Raw genomic sequence first — 21,254 nt, forward strand, 5'->3', positions numbered from 1 at the left:
GAGGCCGGGGCCCTGATTCCCCATATCACGATCTCTCGGTGGGGCCGTGGAAATCATCTGGACAAGCGAATTGCCCCCAGCCAGCTGGGCAGACTGTGACTCCCTGGGCCTCAATTTTCCCATCTGTGAAAGGGGTGACTCCTCCCCCAAAGAGCTGCTGTGGGTGATCAAGGGAGGGAAATGCTGGGTACGTGTGCTAAAAACAGCCAAGAGGTATCAAGCAGAAGGTCCCACTGAGGAAGACGCTCTACTTTGGGTAGCCTGACCAGCCCTTCCACTTCCGGAGCCCTTGGGGCTAGAAAGGGACTCTAAGGCCAGCATGCACTGCCGTGGCGGCTGTAGCTGTGACTCTTCTAGCCGCTTCCACCTGGGTTGTAGCAGACTCAGGAGTGGCTCACACGTCATGGAGACAGCTGGGCCCAGGGCACATTCCTACCCATTGTGTCTTCTGTGCAATATCTTTCAGGCAACAACAGCACATGGCCAACCAGTTCAGCCTGTGGGAGGGTGGACATCACGTCCGCATCCCACATCTCCACGCTAGGGAGTGACACCAGCTGACAAACAGGTGGTTCTCCCCAGGGGTCCGCACCCTTGGTCAAGTCCACGTGCCCTCTCTCCTCCGGGCTGTTACCAACAGCATGCTCAGGCAGTTGTAACACCACCACCCTGTGGCAGGGTCAGAGGCCCAAGCGGTGGCCTGTATCAAGGTTCAAGCACAGAAATACCTGTGCCAACTAAATACTCATCACAGCCACGCGTACTGGTCGCTTACCACGGTGGGTGCCGTGCTGAGCCACGTAGCCGAGTTATCTCTTTGAAGTTCTACTGTCCCCCAGGAGGAGGGTACCGTCACCATCCCCGCTGATGATGTGGGTAAAGTGCTAGCAAACCAACTCTGCAAGTAGTAGGGCTGCGGTTCAACTCCAGGGAGACTGCTCATTCACTGTTCAACACGTTTTTCAGTGTGCCCGTCACTGTCCTAGGCCCCGGGGACCCAACCGTGACAAAGGCGGAGCAAGGCACTGATAGCCTGGTGGGAGACTCAGAGGTCAAGCTCTCAACCCTGGTCTCCACTGTCTCCCAAAGGCCACTGGCTCTTTCCAAAGGGAGACCTCCCTGACTGGCTCCCTGGGGTCCACTGTTGGCATGAGGCCTGTAGGAGGTGGACTGGGTTAGATGACACTGGTCTGCAGGAAGCAGGTCCTGCCAGCTGACCCACCCACACGTGGCACCTGGGCAGGCTGCGCCAGTGTTCTGAAAGATTAAAAGCCATTTCTGAGTCACTATTCCTTCCTTGTGGGGTGGTCTCAAGAGAATCTTCAATCATTAGGCTCAAAGTGGAGGCATGAGAAATGCAATACTGCCCCCTCCCCTCGACGAGAACAATACACCCGATTCTGATTCTCTGCCAGTTTCCTTTTGGCCAGTGAAGCCTGGGAGCCCCATGCTTCTAGAGGCACTGGAAATCCAGATTTTTATGGGAAATCTCCGAATTGGAAATGCTGGCATTTAACTTTAAATTTATTTTTAGATGTGAGGACCAAATCATCACATCTGTGATTGGGCAGAATGTGACCCCCAATGCCGCCAGTTTAAACTCTCTGTTTTAGATCAAGTAGGACAGGAAGTTTCATAAATGGGGGAAGGAAGTAGAGGCGTCGTGTCACTGAATTAGGACCTACGGTGAGCCAGTAGCTGTGGGAGGTGCTCTCGACTCCAAGAAGTAATCCTGTGAGGTCAGGGTTTATGTCCCCATGAGGTAGGCTCAGAGAGGTGAAGTGAGCTGCCCAAGGACACACAGTGAGGGGGGGCAGAAGCACCAGGATTGGGACCCAGATGTGCCAGGCTTCAAAGCCCGGCTATCCCAGGTCTGCCTGGGACCTCACAACAATGGCTGTAGAACAAGCTAAGTCCCGGGCAGCTGACTCTTCATGTTCCAGTGAGTGTGAGGCAGGCAGAGGTCCAAGTTGGGTGACACGTCTGTGTGGCCCCACCGTGAGGGGTCTGACCCGGGGAGGGACGGGTGGGGACGGGGCAGGGAGGAGGCGGGTGAGTGAACCCTCTCATTCCTCCTTTGACTCAGGGTTAACTCAGCTCTGACAAACCACCTGGCTTTGAGAGCGCCCCAGTTTCGAAGCTCGGCCAACCAAAGCCGAGTCGGGGAAAACTGGGCAGGACAGAGAGTGGAACCGGCCCTGCCACCTGGCCTGCAGGGTGAATCTGGGCGGGGCTCCCAGCTCCAAAGGGCAGGGGCTGGCTCCACCCATCTCCATGCCCTCCCAGCTCCCGTGTTTACAGAGTCTGATCGGCCCGGAACCTGAACACATACCAGCCTTCTCATCTGTAAAATGGGGTAAGTAAAAGCCCTCGCTTCCTGGGTTTGTTGTGACAACGGAATAAAATGATAGATTTACAGTGCGTAGCACTGTGCCTGATGCCCGGGAGATGCTCAGTAAGTGTTTACTTCTATCACCACCCTCTCCAACTGTCCAGCGTCTGTGGCTTCTCACGTCCCTCCTTCCAGAAACATCTGACTGCAGAGAATGGGTCAGGGCTAGTTCTCTGTACCAAGAACAGAGGGCTCAAAACCCACAGCCATGTCACCAGGAACAATCTGAGGACCTAACATTCACCAGGAGGCAAACACTTCCGCGGGAAACTAGAAAAAGTCTGAGATCCAAGTGCAGAAAAGCTGCGCTCCTGTGGCCCCTCTGAACTTCAGTGTTCTCATCTGCAGAGAAAACGATCATCCCCAGACCACACTCATCTTCCAAGAGCTTTCTAAACTCTTAAGCCCTATGTGACGCTTTTATGATAATCATTATTAAGTTAATTAAGATTTGTGGCACCCAACCCCAGAGCTACACTTCAGTCATAATGGGGAACCCCTCTTCAGGGTTTCCCAGCTTACCTGTTCCTAAGAATCACTGAGGACGCTTTGAAAGATGCAGACTCCCAGGCCCATCTGGACCGGACTTGAGGGTGGGGGGCAGGACAGGACCCAGGTGATTAGGGAAACCTGCCAGTTCTAGAAAGAACAGGATTACTCAACTGAAACTGAAAACTGGGGACCTTGAATCTCCACAGTCAGGTGATCTAACAGAAAAGTATCATTTTCTGGGGGTTGGACAGTCTTGACTTCAGGGGCTGGCTGTTACTTTGATGGCTGTGTGACTCTGGGCCAAGCCCTCAACCTCTCTGAGCCTGTTTTCTCAAAATGGGAACAATTAGGCCTAGGCCCCTGGCTGGGGTGAGTGTGGAATATCAGGTGTCTGCTCCCTCCCAGCTTCCCCACCTCAGATTCTGGGGGCTAAAGTGCCATTTCCAGCAAGCGGAGCTAGCAGGGGTGAGGGGAGCCTGGTAGCCTCCCATCAGGACAGGCAGCTGGCCACCCATTCCCACTTTGGGCAGGGCCAGATTTCCCAATTCCTCAGGACACATTCGGTAGGGAACATTTCCCATTCCCACTGTTAGAGAAATAAATCTTTTCTGATGCACTTATACTCTTAGAAGAAAACTAGAAACATTTTTTCCAAACACAAAGAGATATGGCAACAAAGCATCCAATCCCAGCAGATCTGGACCACTCTGCCAGGTCTCCGGGGTCTCATCTTGTCTGAGTTCTGAGCTGTGGGAGGTGTGAGGTTGGTGGAGCACGGGCGCCACAGTCCACAGATTTAGATCTGATTCTCTCTTTCCTTCATTTAATAAATATTTTCTGAGCACCCGCTGTGTGCAGAACCTGGGCTCAGTACCAGGATCCAGGGATGAGCAGAGATTTGGTCCCTGCTCTCAAGAGCTTAGACTCCATCGAGACAGACAGATATCAGGTGACAAACGGCACACACAGATCACTGCAATTGTGCTAAGTGATCTGAAGGACACGTCCAGGTGCGATAAAAAGATACACACAGGGAAGGGATGGGGGGGTGACCCAAATTAGATAACGTACGCTGTCTGGGAAGATCTTTTTGGAGGAAGGGCACTAGTTGGCCAAGCTAATCCAGCGAGCTCCTTCTCCGCAAACTCGTTATCACCTGTCTCCTCTTCCTTCCTCCTCGGCACTCACCAATCTGGACACTAACCATCTGTGCAATTATTTGTTCACTGTCATCCTGCCCACCTTCCCTACTACCCTGGAAATGCTACGACAGTAAAGACAATGTCAGTCTTGTTGTCCCTGGAATCCTCCCCAGTTAACCTTTGAGTGAGTGCATGAACGGATGAATGAAGGAACCCTGCTTCCCTGGGCCTTGATCTCTTCATCCCCACAAATGGGGGTAACAATACCTTTGGCCATGTTGCTGGGAGATCCGGGGCACACTGCCTGTATTCAGTGAGTGGGGCTTGGCACTGGCATAACTTGGAATGAGTGGGACATTGTGGGAAGGGATTTAGGAGCGGGAGAGGAAGCCGGACTCCTCTACCCTGTGAGCAAACCGCTCGTGGAGTCCACCTGAGTCAGGACTGCAAAACAACTTCAGAAAGACGGGCCAGGACATACGGGGAGCCCTCCCCTTAACAGCAGGCAGGTAAGTAGTTCCCCAGGGAGAGCATCCACTGGTGCAGTCCCCACACAAATCTTGGGTCACCCACTGGGCCAGTGAGTGGGTGACAAGTACCCAAGCATGCCCAGGGTCAGCTTCTGATTTCCTGGCTCCTTGAAGCAGGCCTGGGAGACAGGCATTCCTGTGCCAGCACAGTCACGTGTACCAGGCAGGTGATGGGTGAGAGGGGCAGAGAGATGAGAGAGCAGCATGAATACACATGACCCCTGCCCACGTGGTCTAACCTACGGCGGTAAGCCTTCCCCGACCAAAGATGGCAGCCAGGGACAGTGGAAAGGCCATGAGTCCTGCAGGGGAGACAGGGGTCATGCCCTGCTATGGGCCTCAGTTTCCCATTCCCATTGGTTAAGTGACACCATTAATTCCCCTCATAGATCAAGGTGGAAACTATAAAGTCCTGAGTGCTACGAGGTGATAGGTGATTTCATCTACCTCTCTCTGCACCAAGTTTTGGATTTGCCTGTGCACAAATTGTGTGCTGACTGTCCCCTAAGCCAGCATTTCCCAAAGTGCAGCACCTATGCCACCGGTGTGACCTGGGTGATTTCAGGCCATGTGGGGACCTGGTGGTTAAATGGCTTCAGACTTCACAGTGAGAAGGCCATTCCCTGTTCAGCTCTCATTTGAGTGTTCCGAGAACCTCAAAGAGAACGTCTTGAGGTGGTGCTATCCGGCTGTCATCCTCTCGTTCCTCTAGCACTTGCTAACATCCCTTTTTTAACAGATCCAGCTACTGTAGCACACACCAGCTAGCTAGGACGGAACAGGCTTGCAATTATTTGTATCTATTTGTGGCAGGTGATACTGCTTTTCCATTTTCAAAGATGTTATAAAGTTACCTTTTATAAACGTGTTAAATTCAAAAACTGAGTAGTTTCCATAAAAGTTATTGAGTAAATAACACATGTTGTTTAAGAACACACCCCCAAATTAGGGAGATGGTACCAGAATGGTGGGAGATTGACTACACTGACTGCAGTTACCACCTCTGCCAGTGACACATGTATCAAGGCCCGTCCTTTCTTCTTCCTCCTGGGTCCACGGCCCGATCAGATCTCCTGATCCTCTCTGGAGTTGGGTGAGGCCAGTTCCCAGGGCCAAGGCAGAAGGGATAGCACCACATCCAGACCCTCCACGGCCTCCCTTTCTCTCCCCGCACTGCCAGGCCTCAGAAAGAATCCAACATCCTCTTGAGGAAGAACCACAAGACGGAGGGCAGGGTACCTGCGAGAGGCATAGCATCCCCACCACGTTGGGAATGGACTTCCGTTGCATTAAATCCCTGAGATTTTCAGGTTGTTTATAGGAATTAGCTGATTTAGGCTAATACAAAGGGGCCATCTCTAGTACAGCTTCTATATACCAGCCTGACGTCCTGGTGCTTTTCTCTGTAAAGAATAATAACTGAGCACCTAACAGATGCCAGGCATAATCTGAAGGGCTTTACAGAGATGAGCTCAATTAGTCCTCACGACAGCGCTGGGAACCAGGCACTACTGAGTAGTGGGCTTATTATCTTTCAGTGAGGTGACTGAAACCCAGAGGGCATCTTGCCCAAAGTCACACATTTGGGAAGTGGTGAAGCCGAGACTTGAACCCAGGACTGCTGGAGATGCACAAAGCCGTTACTTTGCCACAGTGCGACGCAGCCTCTGCTGAGCACATCACCCGGGAACTACTGTGCCCTGACTATGTGCCAGTCCCTGGGCTGGGTCCTGCAGGAGACGGCACAAGTGACACTGCCACGGCCTGGAGCCCGGCAAGCCAGGCGGGAAGGGAGCAAGGGAGCCGCATGGCACAGAGCCGGATGGAGACAGGAGAGCGCAGTCAGGGAGGGCTTCGGGAAAACCTCAGCGCATCACCACTCCCCAAGAACAGGGAGGGCTCACAGAGGTGGATAAGGCTTAAGGCTGGCCCAGGAGGGTGGGTGCGATCTCAGCCTGCAGAGACGAGTAGAGATGCGTCTCATCCGAGCCAACAGCCACCTCCTGGATCCACGGGAATTAGCCGGGGCCAGGCCTACCACCCTGTCTAGGAAGGGGACTAAAAGGCCGTGGGATGAGTCTTTAACACGCTTCCCTGGATGGTGCGGGTCACGGCTGCCAGTTCTCCGGTTCCCCCCCGCCTTTCCCTCGCTTGACAGCAGTGGATCAGTTGTCTGTTGCAGACTCCCTGACCCATCCCTAACCCCTTTCTGACCTCGGGGCCACCGGACGGGCCTTTTCGCGTTTCCGGCCCAACCCCAGAGTCAGGGCAGGGGGCGGTGGGGGGGGGGGCACCTCGAGGAGTCGGTGCCAAGAGGAGAGAAAAGACCAGACCACCTTCGGCTCCCCTCCCCTCCCCCCGCCGGATCGCAAGGCTCGCAGCCGCCGTGGCAATGAGGCCACTCACCTGCGCGGGCCACACGTCACACGCAGCCTGTGGTGGATTTGGCCTTCAGTGGCATCACGCCTTACGGCTTTTGCCTAATCGGTGCTTGCAAAGATGATAAACCTATGCTACGCCAGGGAGATACAGGAGACTGGACTGGAACACTTTGGGGTCATGAGGGTGCTGTTTGGGACGCAACATTAAATAAGGACGCCACCACAGCAGCTACAGCAGCTGCAGATTTCACAGCCAAAGTGTGGGATGCTGTCTCAGGAGATGAATGGATGACCCTGGCTCATAAACACATTGTCAAGACTGGATTTTACACAGGATACTAATTACTTGTTAACCGGGGGACAGGATAAACTGTTATGCATATATGACTTGAACAAACCTGAGGCAGAACCTAAGGAAATCAGTGGTCATACCTCTGGTATTAAAAAGGCTCTATGGTGCAGCGAGGATAAACAGATCCTTTCAGCTGATGACAAAACTGTTCGCCTTTGGGATCATGCTACTATGACAGAAGTGAAATCTCTAAATTTTAATATGTCTGTTTGCAGTATGGAATACATTCCTGAGGGAGAGATCTTGGTAATAACTTATGGGCGATCTACTGCTTTTCACAGTGCAGTAAGTTTGGACCCAATTAAGTCTTTTGAAGCTCCTGCAACCATCAATTCTGCATCTCTTCATCCTGAGAAAGAATTTCTTGTTGCAGGGGGTGAAGATTTTAAACTTTGTAAGTATGATTATAATAGTGGAGAAGAATTAGAATCCTACAATGGACACTTGGGTCCCATTCACTGTGTGAGGTTTAGTCCTGATGGACAACTCGATGCTAGTGGTTCTGAAGACGGAACACCGAGACTATGGCAGACTGTGGTAGGAAAAACATACGGCCTTTGGAAATACGTGCTTCCTGAAGAAGACAGCGGTGAGCTGGCAGAGCCGAGGAGCAGTTTTCCAGAGACAGCGGAAGAGGAGCTAGAAGAAATTGCTTCAGAGAATTCTGATGCCATCGATAGTGCAACTCCTGAAGTTAAGGCCTGAGCATCAGGCAGAGGTACACAACTTATGGACTAAAACCAACAGAGAAAAGCATCAGCCTCCAGAGTTACTCTCTGCTTAAGGTAAACATGAGCAGTAAACAATGAGGAATATGAATTAGCGCCAGTGCTGGAACTAACCAACTTGTAGCACGATGGTCTGTTGTCTTTTTAATGAATATGTGCAAACCAACACCCAATTTCTCTTATTACAGTTGGATTTCTTGTAGCTGTTTATGTTATTAGGAGAGGGAAAATATACTGACATATTTTTCTGACTTTTCCCTTAAAGCAGAAAGCCATTTTTTTTTTTTTGCTTTAGTTATAAAGAAGAGGGGGAATACATGATAAAGTAACTGGTTTGATCTCTCATTGTACACTGCTTCCGAACATCTAATTGTTTTTAGTTGTAAAATGCCTAAAAATAAAGCTTCCCTGGGCTGGATGAAGTACTCCTAGTTCTTTCAAGGCTACTCTTATGGCTCCTACAGCCCTCTCTATTGGCTCTTCTTTCAGAGGGCATGGGGCGTGATGGAAAGATTGCGGCGTCGGGGGCCAGACAACTCCACACCCCGATACCTCCTACCCCCTCAGAAGTGATACGGGTGCCCAGTGCAGGGCGGCCTGCACCAGCAGAGCAGAAAGAGTCACTGCTAACGGTGAACACGTGAACCTGCACGAGGGATTCTAGACACTGGTGGTCCGCTTCCCTACAGGAGGGCCAGCTGACAGTGAAGATGGGCAGGAGAAGGACCGCTGATCAATAAGGAGTGATACGGTGGGGGCAGCCTGGCAAATAAATGCTGCCTGATCCAGCTGAAGGGCAGTGCCACCAGTGACGTCATGTGGATGCCAGGTACCCCTGACAGGATGTGCTGAGAAGGGCACTCCACCCACGATCCAGTCTAATCGCGAGCAAACATCAGACAAACCCAGAGTGCGGGACGTTCTACCGGACATTTGGACAGTGCTCTTCAAGACTGCCAAGGCCACGAAGAACAAGAAAGACTGAGGGCGGGAGGAATTGGGAGACGGGGATTCACACATATCCACTATTGATCCTATGTATAAAATAGACAACCGATGGGAACATACTGTATAGCACAGGGAACTCTACTTAATGCACTGTGGTGACCTAAATGGGAAGGAAATCCAAAAGGGAGGGGATATACGTATATGTATGCCTGATTCATCTTGCTATACAGTAGGAGCTAACACAGCACTGTAAAGCAACTATACTCCAATAAAAATTAACTTAAAAAATAAAATTTTAAAAAGAAAAAAAGAAAGACTGGGGACTTCCCTGGTGGCGCAGTGGTTAAGAATCTGCCTGCCAATGTAGGGGACACAGGTTCAATCACTGGTCCGGGAAGATCCCACATGCCGCGGAGCAACTAAGCCCGTGCGCCACAACTACTGAGCCTGCGCTCTAGAGCCTGCGAGCCACAACTACTGGAGCCTGCGCTCCACAACAAGAGAAGCCACTGCAACGAGAAGCCCGCGCACCGCAAAGAAGAGTAGTCCCCGCTCGCCGCAACTAGAGAAAGCCCGCACGCAGCAACGAAGACCCAACACAGACAAGAATTAAAAAATTAAAAAAAAAAAAAAAGACCGAGGAACTGTCCCCAACCAGAGCCTGGGGAGACGTGACCACTGAATGCAATGTTGGATCTTGGATTGGATCCTGGAGCAATAAAAGGACATTAGTGGAACAAAACTTTTTAAATTTTATATTATTTTGAGACTTTGCTTCTTTGGGGCACACTGGTCACCCCATCTGGCTGTGAGAGCTCTCTACAGCCTGTGAGCTGGCAGTGTGTTGATCTTTTCAAGTTTCTTTCCCTACCCAATCCCCCACTTTCTGGTGAGGTTTCAGTGAGGTCTGTGAGGTGCGTATCCTGCAGCTTCATTGGCTTAAAATGTGCTCTCCTTTGGTGTGATTTCTTTGGGGGCCGATTGGGAGAAAGAAAAACTAACAGTGTAACTGTTTTGATACTGGAAATTGATGTGTCCTTTTGAAATAAAGAACCAGTCCCTCAAAAAATCAAAAAACTAAAAACAGGACGCTAGTGGAAAACAGGTGAAATCCAAAATAAAGTCTGGGGAACACGGGATTGGAGGTATCTGTACCATCTTTACAACTTTTCTGTAACTCTATTCCAAAATAAAAAAGTGTCTCTAATTTAAAGAAAAGAGAGACGCCAAATATCAGAACTAAAACATAAGTTCCGTGAGGTTGGGGGGACAGGAACTGTCTGTCTGGCTCAGTGCTATATCCCCAGCTTCGAGAACAGTGCCTGGCACACAGTAGGCCTTCAAGAAATATGCTCAACGAACAAATGACTCCATCACCCCAGCCTGTTCCTGGCCTGTTGACTGGGGCTCCAGAGACCAGCCAGAGAAAGGACAGGATGGCCAGCCCCACCTGCTCCCCACAGGAAGGGCTGCACCCCTCTCCCCACCTCCCCAGCAGGGGCTCAGCGGTAATCTCCTGCCCACAGATGTACAGTGTCACCTAGATACTGGAAATTGTCACCTAGGCCCAGCCCCCTTCTCAGGCAACCCAGAACCCCCTTCCCCGCCAAGGTTTCCATGGCAATAAATTGTAAACACAACTAAGTAGACAGCAGCTTACATCGGGGGTATCCACGGAGTGCCCCTCCAAAATCGAGGTGATTATGCTCCCCTCTGGGACACGCAAGTGTGGTTAAGAAAACCAGCTCTGGCATCACAGAGTATTCCACTTGCCTGTGGTTTGTGTGACCTTGGCCAAGTCCTTTCCCCTCTGTGTCCAGCATCCTCATCAGGTAAAGGGAATGACACCTGGTTCCTACGTGATGTGAGGATGAACTGAATCCAAGAAAGGCCTTCAGACTGGCCCTTGATAAATGGGCACTGTTGGGGGCACTGTGGTCACAGCACAGCCCTGGGAGGTCACCTGAGACACCCTGAGGGCTGAAGGTTTTAAGGGATCTGGAGAAGGGAGTGCCACTCGAACTGAGCTTTGGCCAGCCCCGGGACTGCTGAGGAGGAAAGACAGGTCCAGAGGCAGAGCTGGCAGTGCCACCCTAGCACCAACCAGAGGAGGGAAGCCATGGCTGCCAGGCCTGGAAGAATCGTGCCCCGAGGATGCCTCTGCCCAAACCTGGGGGTCCCTCGACTCCTCTGCCCCCGGCTCCGAGCCCAGACCCACCAGACCACCTCCCGAGAGTCCAGGGGCACCGCCCCAAGTCCTGTCCACCTGGCGAGTGTGTGCTCGTTCACTGGTACGTGTGACACACAGGCTGCATGCCGCCAGCCACAGGCCATCATCAGCCCTCAGAAGGCTTTGGTTTGGCCCAGCACAACGTTCAACAGCAATAAAACTGGAAGCAGTTACTAATCATTTTCACACAATTTATCAGACTTTCATCATTTCCTAAAAAATTGGGTAATCTGTAGGGCAACAAGCCACAAACAGCTGCCCCTTCCCAATGGAGCGTCACTCTCTGATGGGCCCAGCTGGCACACCCAACTGTCCCCAACCCCATGATACCTGCCCAGGGCCTGGGGACATCTGGGTATGTGACCATTTGACCGTTTTCTCTCCCACCAGAGATTAATGCCTTGGGGTCTGGGGTCACCGTGTGGGTGCCACTTAGAGAGGGGAGCCCAGCTCTGGGCTGAATCGCCCCAGGTGTTCTCACGGGAGCGCATCACTGGTCCTGCAAACCCAAGGGGCCCCGGCTTTACCATGTCCACCCCCCAGATGCCCCTCTGCTCAGGTCTAGCAGAGCTCGGCGAGGAGCATGGGGACAATGCTGCCAAGGAAGGCCACAACGAGTGAAACGGCCCCACATTCCACACGAGCTCATCCCATCCTCAAAAAAATCCTGCAAGGGACGTATGAGCACCCCACTTTGCAGATGAGGAAAATGGAAGCTTACAGGTCAAGGCAGCCCTCGGAGGAATTTGCAGTGTAGAAGGACATTCTGAAAGGGTGGCCCACGACCTAGCACTTTCCCCTGAAGATTTGGAGACACTTGCTCCACACCATGAAGGTACCCTTGGACTCAGCAAAACACCAAAACAAGTCAAATATCATCAGATTTCTTCCAAAGTAGTCAAGGGACATTCTAGTTAAATTCTACATGTCAGTGGCTCCTGATGTGACAGCAAGAGAGAAAATGATAGTGGAGACCTGGTGGACAGTCATAAAAATCGACAATGTCAAGGTACCCGTGAGGCAGAAGAGCACCATGGTGAAGTACCCTGGCTCTCGAATCACAGACCCAAGTTCAAGTCCCGGTCCTGTACTTCCTCAGCTGTGTACCCTGGGCCAGTTCACTTCCCAGCTCTGAACCTTGGCTTCCTGATTTTTTTTTTTTTTTTTTTTTTTTTGCGGTACAGGGGCCTCTCCCATTGCGGAGCACAGGCTCCAGATGCGCAGGCTCAGCGGCCATGGGTTACAGGCCCAGCCGCTCCGCGGCATGTGGGATCTTCCCAGACCAGGGCATGAACCAGCGTCCCCCGCATCGGCAGGCAGACTCCCAACCACTGCGCCACCAGGGAAGCCCGGCTTCCTGTTTTAAAACTGAATTAATAAAGGAAACAATCAGCAGAGTGAAAAGGCAACCTTTTCACTGGGAGAAAGTATTTGCGAACCATGTATCTGGAAAGTGGTTAATATCCAAAATACATAAGAAACTCCTTCAACTTCATAGCAAAACACACACACACACACAAAACACACAACAACAACAACAACCCCACAACCAAATAACCTGATTAAAACTGGGCAGAGAACTTGAATAGACAGTTCCCCAAAATAAGACAATCAAATGGCAACAGGTATATGCAAAGATGCTCAACATCACTAATCATCAGGGAAAGGCATATCAAAACCACAACAAGGGCTTCCCTGGTGGCGCAGTGGTTGAGAGTTCGCCTGCCGATGCAGGGGACATGGGTCCGTGCCCCGGTCCGGGAGGATCCCACATGCCACGGAGCGGCTGGGCCCGTGAGCCATGGCCGCTGAGCCTGCGCGTCCGGAGCCTGTGCTCCGCAACGGGAGAGGCCACAACAGTGAGAGGCCCACGTACCGCAAAAAAAAAAAACAAAAACCAACAAAAAAATCTGTCAAGAGGGTAGATCTCATCTTAAGTGTTCTTAGCACAATTTTAAAAAATTGAATTAATAGTATGACTATAAAGTGATAGCATTACAGTTTCTTGGAGGGATGAAACTTCTGTATCCAGACTGCGGGGGTGGTTAAACGATGTAAAGTCTTGACTTCCACAGAAGAATACACCAAAAAAGGCCACTTTTATTGTATGTTAATTAAAAAGGTAAAATAAATAAATAAATAGTCATCTAAAAAAAAAGAAGTTAAAATATAGAAAAATAAATGACTAATAATCGTATCTCTCTCGTGGAGCCAGTGTGACTTTCAAGTCCAATAACATGCTCAGCACAGAGTGTAACACATCACCAGCTGAGAAACCATCAGGCATTACTAGTAAGATTCGGCTTGCCTCCTTTCCTCCTCCAGAGCAATTCGAGCCCCAGATGGCAACTCGAGAGAGAAAAGCATCACCAGCACCCAATGTTCAGGGACCTGTGACTAAAGTTTGGTAACAGCCGGGTCTCTCATCTCAAATAGGGTTTCCACCTTTTGGATAAACAGAACATTCAGTCCCTTTCAAACGGATCTTGCTTCCTGTCCAGCTGTGCTGCCCAGCAGATTCCAGAAGGAAGCATTCAAGGGGAGGATTTTACTGTCAGGTGTGTGTGCTGGTCCCCCAGGGACCCCTAGATGCACCAGCTATGTGACCCAGCATCTCTGGGGGTCAATTTCCCTGGATGTAAAATAGGAATAATGCCCACTCAGAGGATGAGAAGATTTGTAAAGCGCCTTACGTATCCCCGAGTTCTTGGTAGTACAGGGAACCCTGAGTTCCTCCTGCCTCTCCCAAGGGTCAAGACTTTTAAAAACCAATACATGCTAGTGTTGGCAGGTTTTTTTCCCATTCGGTACTTTTCCTGCATAGACACCAATGTAATTAAGTTAACAGACCTAAATGTTAAAGTGGACAACAGACAATTAGGCTAATTACCACTTTCTTAAAGGAACAATTACAGCTGTTTCCCAAATAATATTCTGAGAAATGGTACTGGCCGCCCCATGAAGAACAAGGGTGGCTTAGATAGTAAGTTTGGCAAAAGCCGGGCTAAGTGACTCAGGTTCCTTTTGTGCAGGACTTCTCAGAGCCTTTAGAAAGTTATGCACGTGCTGTGGATCTTCAAATGGGGGACTCATTATGGAGCGGCACAGCCTGGGAGATGCTGAGTTAGTCAGTCTTACTGTACATTCAAATCACCAGGGGATCTTGCATTTCCAACAAGCTCCCAGGTGACGCTGAAGCTGCTGGTGTGGGAACCACACTTTGAAAAGCAAGGATATCCATGGGAAGGTGACGCCACCACCACTGCCCTGCCTTAGTGACAGCTTTACTAGTGAAGAACAGTCCCAAAGGGAATGTGCTTGCAGGGGGGGACAGATGGGACCAGACTCTACTCCCCAACCTCCCCTCCAAAGACCCACTCTGGCATCTGGCTGCCCCTGTGCTCTCGGCCTGATAAATACGGGTTCTCTGGATCTAGAGAGGTCTTCTCAATCTTAGCTGTACACTTGGAATCACGTGAGGACCTTTATAAAATACTGATGCCCGAGTCCCCCACCCTCAGATCCTGATTACTGGGTCTGGAGCACCACCTGAGTTTGGGGCTTTTTAAAACTCCTCCAGTGATTCTAACATACAGCAGAGCTGATGTTCACTGATACAGAGGTGGTGGGTAGGCCTCACCCCAAATGCCCTCCTCACACCCTGCCTGCCTTTCCAGTGCCTGATGAAAACTGCCCAGGAGCAACTCCAAAATAAAAAATGAAAGGATTACCAGATGGGAAACAGAACTTAACGAGGCCACAGCTGGCTAAAGCCCAGTCTCAAGATAGTATGGTATCAGGAATGAATCCAAACCGCCTCAGGAGGAGAGATTTTTCCATCCCCTTCCACATCCAGACGAGAAGCTAAACATATGCTCTACACTCGAAAGCCCCAGTGGCCGGAGTGGGAAAACCTGGACCCTCCAGAATGAGATGCTCTAAATTGGGGTGAGACCATAGTGAGGGTTCTTTAAAGACAATTTCAGAATCAGGTGTTAGACCGCATGAGTCTAGTTAAAAAATAAATAAATAAAAATATAAAGGCTGATGACTTTAAGCTTCTTAATGAGCACTACTGGGAAAGGATTAGAGATGAGAAAGCCAAGGAATCCAATTAGAGGGGGTTTCAGTTCTCTCTGAACTCGGTGAATGGAAGGGCAAAGCTTTAGAGATGAGCCTATAGGATACAAGTGGGGCTCTGGAGCACAAGCACAGCATTCCAACCCCAGTGCCTTCTGCTGACCCATCACGTCCCTTAACTCTGCTGCACTTCCACTGGCTCATCTGTAGAGTGGGATAACAACAGTGTCTGCCTTGCAGGGTTGGCGTGGGATTAAATGAGCACAGGTAAGACCCTTACCACAGTGTCAGGCACTAGTAAGTGCTCAATAAATGTGAAATGCTGGCTTGATTTTCAAATTCTTCCTCCAGTCTGTTCTTTATTTCCCTTTGGCCCTGATTTTTAAGTCTATTTATATTTTTTTAAAACTTGTTGTAAAGTACGTGTTTCTGTCAACTTCCCCAAGATCTTTCTGGAATGAGGTAAGGTAGAAATACAGGCACTCACATAAGCCACTGTACTATCTGCTGAGTTCTGATTATGTGCTCAGAGCCCGCACTGGTGGTCGGGGATGACCCTGGCACAGGGAGTGAGGGGGGCTGCAGGGACCCCCCCGGGCAAGGCCGCATAGGGAGCTAAGGAAATCATACTTGATCAGAGCAATGGGCCCCACTTGACGGTTGAAACCAGAATGTGAAAAAAATCAGGTCAACTTTGGAAAGCTCCCCTGGGGTTCTAAGATCTGGGGTCTCTTGGAGATGAGAGACCACTTGGAAGGCCAGACTGAGAGGCGATGGAGGCTGAACCAAGGCGTCGCAGCAGGGCCGGCATCACAGGCGTGTGAACTGTGCATTCGCACAGGGTCCTGTGCTCAGAGCGCTGCGTCTAGGCTTAGTCTAATGCTCTGCTGTCACCGTCCTGACATTCGTAATACTTTTCCAACAAGGGGTTCTGCGTTTTCATTTTGCACTGGGCCCCGCAAATTATGCAGCCGGCTGTACCCTGCAGGGACACCTCACTTGCCCCTACAAGGTGAGGCAATGAAGATTGCCATCTTCTCCTTAAAATGAAGGAACTGAGGCTCGGAGAAGGTAAGTCAACTGTCCCAGGGCCCAGATGGTCCGTGACAGGACAGCAGCACACCCCCGGTCTTGGGGTTTCAACTCAGAGGCTGCGTCGCGGGGAGCCGGCCATCTCTGCGTGCCTGAAAGCCGCGCTCAGGCTCTCCTGGGCCTGGGCTGCAGGAAATGCCCCTACCTTCCCCCCACCCCCACCCCCGGCCTGAGCCAGAGACAGCAGGTGTTCTGGCCCTTGCCAGCCGGAACTGGGTCCGGGCAGGGCCAACGCCCACGGAACCGAGTCACAAGGCCGGTTCCACCACTGCAAGGTCCAGGGATTAATGAAACAATGCACCAGGAGCAAAACAAACACAAGTCATCTTGGAAGGCCTCGGGTCCCTCCTCTGTACTCGGCCTATTCCCCACCCCCAACTACAACTGAGAGAAGAGCTCATTCAAGGAAGGAAGGGGGAAAATTAACCACCCGTAGCTGAAAAGGTTCCCAGTAAAGGAAGAACTGGCACATCAAATCACAGCATGCCCTTGCCTTCCTTGACAGACTCTGAGAGACATATCCCGGGGGCGAGTGTGGCCCTGGCACTATTCTAGGCCCTGGAGTTACAACAGTGAATGAAACAGATAAAGATCTTTGCCCTAGGGAGCTCATGTTTTCATGGGAGGAGAAAAGAGAATAAGTATAAAATAATTAAGTGAATTATACAGTGTTAGGCAATATAGGTGCTTCGATGAAATAACACAAATAATGAAAAGAGTGGCCAATATTTATTGGGTGCATACTCTGTACCTAAATGCTTTACACACACTGGCTCAGTTAATCTTCTCGACAACGGGTACTGTTCTCATCCCCATTTCACAGACAGGAAAGCACACAGGAGGTAAGGTGCACGAGGTCCCACAGGCACTAGGAAAACAAGGAGTTCTGGTAAGAAAGAGCAAGAGGTTCCTTTTTCCCCCTTCCTGATTGTGCTCTGTATTAAGGAGAGCAAAACGATCAGGAAGCCTGGTCTTCTCCCTGGCTTCGAACTGGGAGAGGGGGGGTTCAACCAGAGCATGCCCCTCTCCATGTCCCCATGGTTTTTAAGAGATCGGACAAGGCTGTGGGACCCGCCAAGACCTCCCTTATTCTCCCACAGCGAAGGCTTTGCAGCTAACAGTCCCCAGATCGAATCCCAGCTCCACCAGCTCACCACTGCCTGGCCCTGAGCAAACGAGTCACATGTCACCCAGCTCTGCAGCGGGGCACGTGGCGGAGGGCTGAGCACGGAGCAGACACTCAGTAAATGTCTGATCAATGAACACTGACGTGCGCGTACAGTGGACCTTTCCTTAGAACCTGAGACCTGGAATGAACACATCTTAAGAAGGCTCGTCCTCCCAGGTGTGAACGGGAAGTGTTGAATCCATTCTCACTGTTCTGTGGTGGCACAAGCCTTCAAGGAAACTGATTAAAACACCTCATTAAGCTGGGGCCCCAATGGTACCTGGACACTCCAAACCTCCAACTCAAGGGGCACCAGGTCAGGAGCTGTGTGTGACCTGTCCACCCTTCAATCTAGGTCCCATGAGGTCCAGGGCAAGACCCTCAGCCGTCAACTTCCTCCTCCTACAATGGGAGATTAGGTGCAGGGTGAATGAATTCTATGCCCGAAAGCAGTGACTTCCCCAATAAGGTCAAAATCACTGGAACCTACTGAACCACAAAGGGATGCGGGATGAGGGCAGGAATTATCAGCCTGGGTAAGGGGAGGCTTTATGGAACCAGGAATCAATGTGCCAGCTACAGCTCTCTCATGTCCTGAATGTTAACCGTCGGTACGAGGACTGCCCCTGAATTCCATCACAGGGGTTTTCCTTGTATGAAAATGCCCTGGGTCTGCAAACATTTGTCTGAGACCCTGGTGCCAGCCCCAGGGCTGCATGGAAGGGGCAGGCTGTTTGTGGGATGGCAATGGTGCCCAGGGCAGGCTGAGTACCACGTCAGCCAGTGCAAGAGTTCCAAGGCCAATGTTCTCTTCATGCTTAAACTCCAACATGTCCACATGCCATGGGGGTCACTGCCAGGCTTTTCTCCCCAGGAAGGCTGTCGCTTTACCCTGACTTCATTCACACCTGTAGGGAGGGAAGGAGCTGGCAGGGACCGGAATCCCTATTTTGTGGATGAGGAAGTGGCCTCATGCAGAGGCTGCTTGGTCCACTAACCTCCCGCTTCTGAGCTCTGTACCCCTCCAGGCTCTGAATCAAGCTCTTCTCATGCATTCAGCCCTCGCAGGTGGGACTTTATTTTTAGCCCCAATTTGCAGGTGGTGACACAGAGATACTGAGAGGGCTCAGACACTTGCCCAAGTCATCAAGCCGTGCAGCTAAGGGGAGGTCTGAACCCAAAGCCTTCGCCCCTAACTTCTAGAATATACCAAGCTGTTCAGTGGAGGAGGCAGAGCCAGGATTCTGATCCAGCTCCTCCCCACTAAAGCCCAGCTATTTTTCGGGCTATACACCACAGTGTGGCTGCCTCAGGCCAGGGCATCCCCTGGGGCTCCACACCTCAAGGGAAAGTCTGGATGTAGACCCCCCCCCTTCCAGAAGGCCTAGCCCAACACAACGTGGACCATGAGGCGGCTGGACCCCACAAAGGGCCCATTGTGGTGACTGTAGAAAGCCAAGGGCAGATCAGGCTAGGCTCTCTGCAAAGTCCTGCCCACAGCTCCCTTACCTCCTCCCCTCCCCCATGGAGCCCCCACGCCCAGAACACAGGACCAGGACTGGCTGAGGTACAGGCCTCCGGTTCGGCCCAGTTAGGGAGAGTCTGAGCCTATGGAAACCTGAAACCCTCCAGCAGCTGTCTGGCGGGATGGGTCTGCACACCCCTGCGGATCCCTGGGGGCTCATCCGAGGTGCCCTGAACGCACCTGTCAGCTGGGGTGGGGTTCACGAGAGGAGGCTCTGTAGAGAAGACGAAGGGGATGGCTTGTTTGCTCCTAACTAGAGGAGGGAGAAAACCTGTTTCCCAGCATGGGGGGAAGGGGATGCGAGTTTGCGAGGTGTCGAGGCAGCCTGGGGAGGGGGCTCCGCGGAGGGAAGGGGCGGAGCGGCCCGAGAGGTGGGCGGCCTCGCTTCCCGCTGCACGAGGAGGCCCTCCGAGGCTCCAGCTGGCTTTGTGTGCTGCAGGGGGGCCAGCCCGGCGTCCCCGAGGGCCTGCCGAGGCGTGCACAGGGCGAAGGGCCGCTTTTGCGTTCCAGGCGGGAGGGGTCCGCGGCGTGCTCAAGCATCCTCCGCGCCCGCGGAGGGGGCTCCCCGGTGGCCGGGGTAGCCATACTCACCTCCTGAAGTCAAAGGGCATCGTGCCGCCGCCGCCGCTGCCGCCGGGGGTGGGAGCCCTGCAGGCCAGGTGGGCCGCGGCGCCGCGTGGGTCCCAGCCCGCTGCCAACGCCTCCGCCGGCCGCCCCGCCCCCGCCGGCCGCCCCCAGCCCTCTACACTCGCCGCTGCCTCCGGCCGCCGGGAAGTGACGCTCCGCGCAGCCCATTGGGCGCCGCCACCGCCCCCGGCCGCCCCTTCCGCCGCCCTGTTAAAGGGGCCCGGGGGCCTGAGGGCCTGGGGGCCTAAGGGGCTGGGGGCTGGGGGCTGGGAGGGGGAGGGGCTGGCCTTGGTGGGCGCGCGATGGGGGTCGAGGCTTGGAGAGGAAGGGAGCACCCAAAGACTCCCGCGTTCATCCTTTCCAAGCCCCCGCACTGTGTTTTCCATCACTTTCTCTCTGTGTGACCTTGAGCAAATCCCTCTGCCTCTCCGAGCCTCCTCCGTTGTTTTGCGTTTGTAAAACAGTTTCCTTGGGTTGTGAAAATTAAATGGAATGGTCCAGATGTGGGCTACACACACTAAGGGCCTGATACTCTGAAAGAAAGGAGGAAAGCAGGCAGGCCTAGATTTGTAAAGGGGACCCACCACGTCCCTGCTGTGCCTCTCTGGGGAAGATGCTTGGCTCCTCTGAGCCCACACCCCTTTCCACGGCTGCACAAAGAGGATGATGACACTTACTGGAGGAGCTTTTTCCTGGGGATCAAATGAGAAAGTTGGGAGACTGCTTAGTGTGATGCCTGGCACCTAGTAAGGGCTCGTCACCTGAAGCTATTGTGGTTGGCCTGGTAGCTCTACCTCTCTGCTTGCATCTTCCATTTGTGGTTCATTCTGATGGCATTCACCGGGCCGGCTCCGAGCCCGGTCTATTCAGGACAGCAGACTAAGACCTGCCTTGTGACTTGGCCCACCGGGGACCTCTCCTGAGCCTTAGTTTCCTTCTGCGAAATTCACAGGTCATCAGCATCTCCTTCCGGGATTGCTGGGTTAGAGGAGTTGGTAGTTGTAACACAATACCCAGGTAGAGGATACTCATTCTGAACTTTCCCTCTATGGTTGGCCCCACCTCCAAGGTTGTGGTAACAAAGAGCTTGAAAAACCCCAGGGGAGGACGGTGGGGGCTCGTGTTCAAAAAGCAGGGCCAGCAGGCAGTTGCCTCATCTATAAATAGGGGGAAATGGTGGTACCTATTCCTCTGGGAGAATTCAGAATGCACGGTGCCAGTTCCGGTCCGGTGTAGAGCGTGGGCAGTGAACCAAACTCTTCCCCTGGACCATACACCCAGTTGGCTCTCCTTCCCTTTGCCCTCCAGCATTCCCTTTTCATTCATTCATTCAACAAGGGGCCTGGCACTCTTGGGAGAGAGAGGGAAATCTCAGCCAGAACTCAAAACCTGGGGGTAGCAAGAAGGTTGAAGGGGCCTGGGGTAGCCACTGAGCCCAAAGGACTGTTTGTTGGCCCAGGCCTGTGCAGGAGGGGAGTCATGGAGCGGTGGGAATTTGACCACGAGCCCTCCCTCTCAAAATGTGGTCCACAGTCTGCTGGTGGTCCACAGACCAACTGCTTAGGCA

At 52.2% G+C, this 21,254-nt stretch overlaps 1 protein-coding gene, 1 long non-coding RNA gene and 1 pseudogene across 2 annotated transcripts in view; 2 read left to right on the forward strand and 1 right to left on the reverse strand.

Moving 5' to 3' along the window:
• Nucleotides 1–19,786, reverse strand: part of ERGIC1 (endoplasmic reticulum-golgi intermediate compartment 1) — a 106,046-nt gene extending 86,260 nt beyond the window's left edge. The window contains exon 1 of the mRNA XM_027084285.1: nucleotides 19,652–19,786. Coding sequence (XP_026940086.1) covers nucleotides 19,652–19,671 — 20 coding nt within the window. The 5' untranslated portion in view covers nucleotides 19,672–19,786. The remainder of the gene's footprint in view (nucleotides 1–19,651) is intronic.
• On the forward strand, nucleotides 10–6,841 carry LOC113608219 (uncharacterized). Its single transcript, XR_003428260.1, has 3 exons — nucleotides 10–1,942; nucleotides 2,087–2,356; nucleotides 6,095–6,841. It is a non-coding gene; the product is annotated as an uncharacterized LOC113608219 (long non-coding RNA).
• Nucleotides 6,851–8,435, forward strand: LOC113608217 (serine-threonine kinase receptor-associated protein pseudogene; annotated as a pseudogene).
• Nucleotides 19,787–21,254: the final 1,468 nt, after the last annotated feature.

The sequence above is a fragment of the Aethalodelphis obliquidens genome, unplaced genomic scaffold, assembly GCF_003676395.1.
Source record: "Aethalodelphis obliquidens isolate GAN/ISIS:26980383/991018 unplaced genomic scaffold, ASM367639v1 scaffold52, whole genome shotgun sequence".
NCBI classification, from domain to species: domain Eukaryota; kingdom Metazoa; phylum Chordata; class Mammalia; order Artiodactyla; family Delphinidae; genus Aethalodelphis; species Aethalodelphis obliquidens.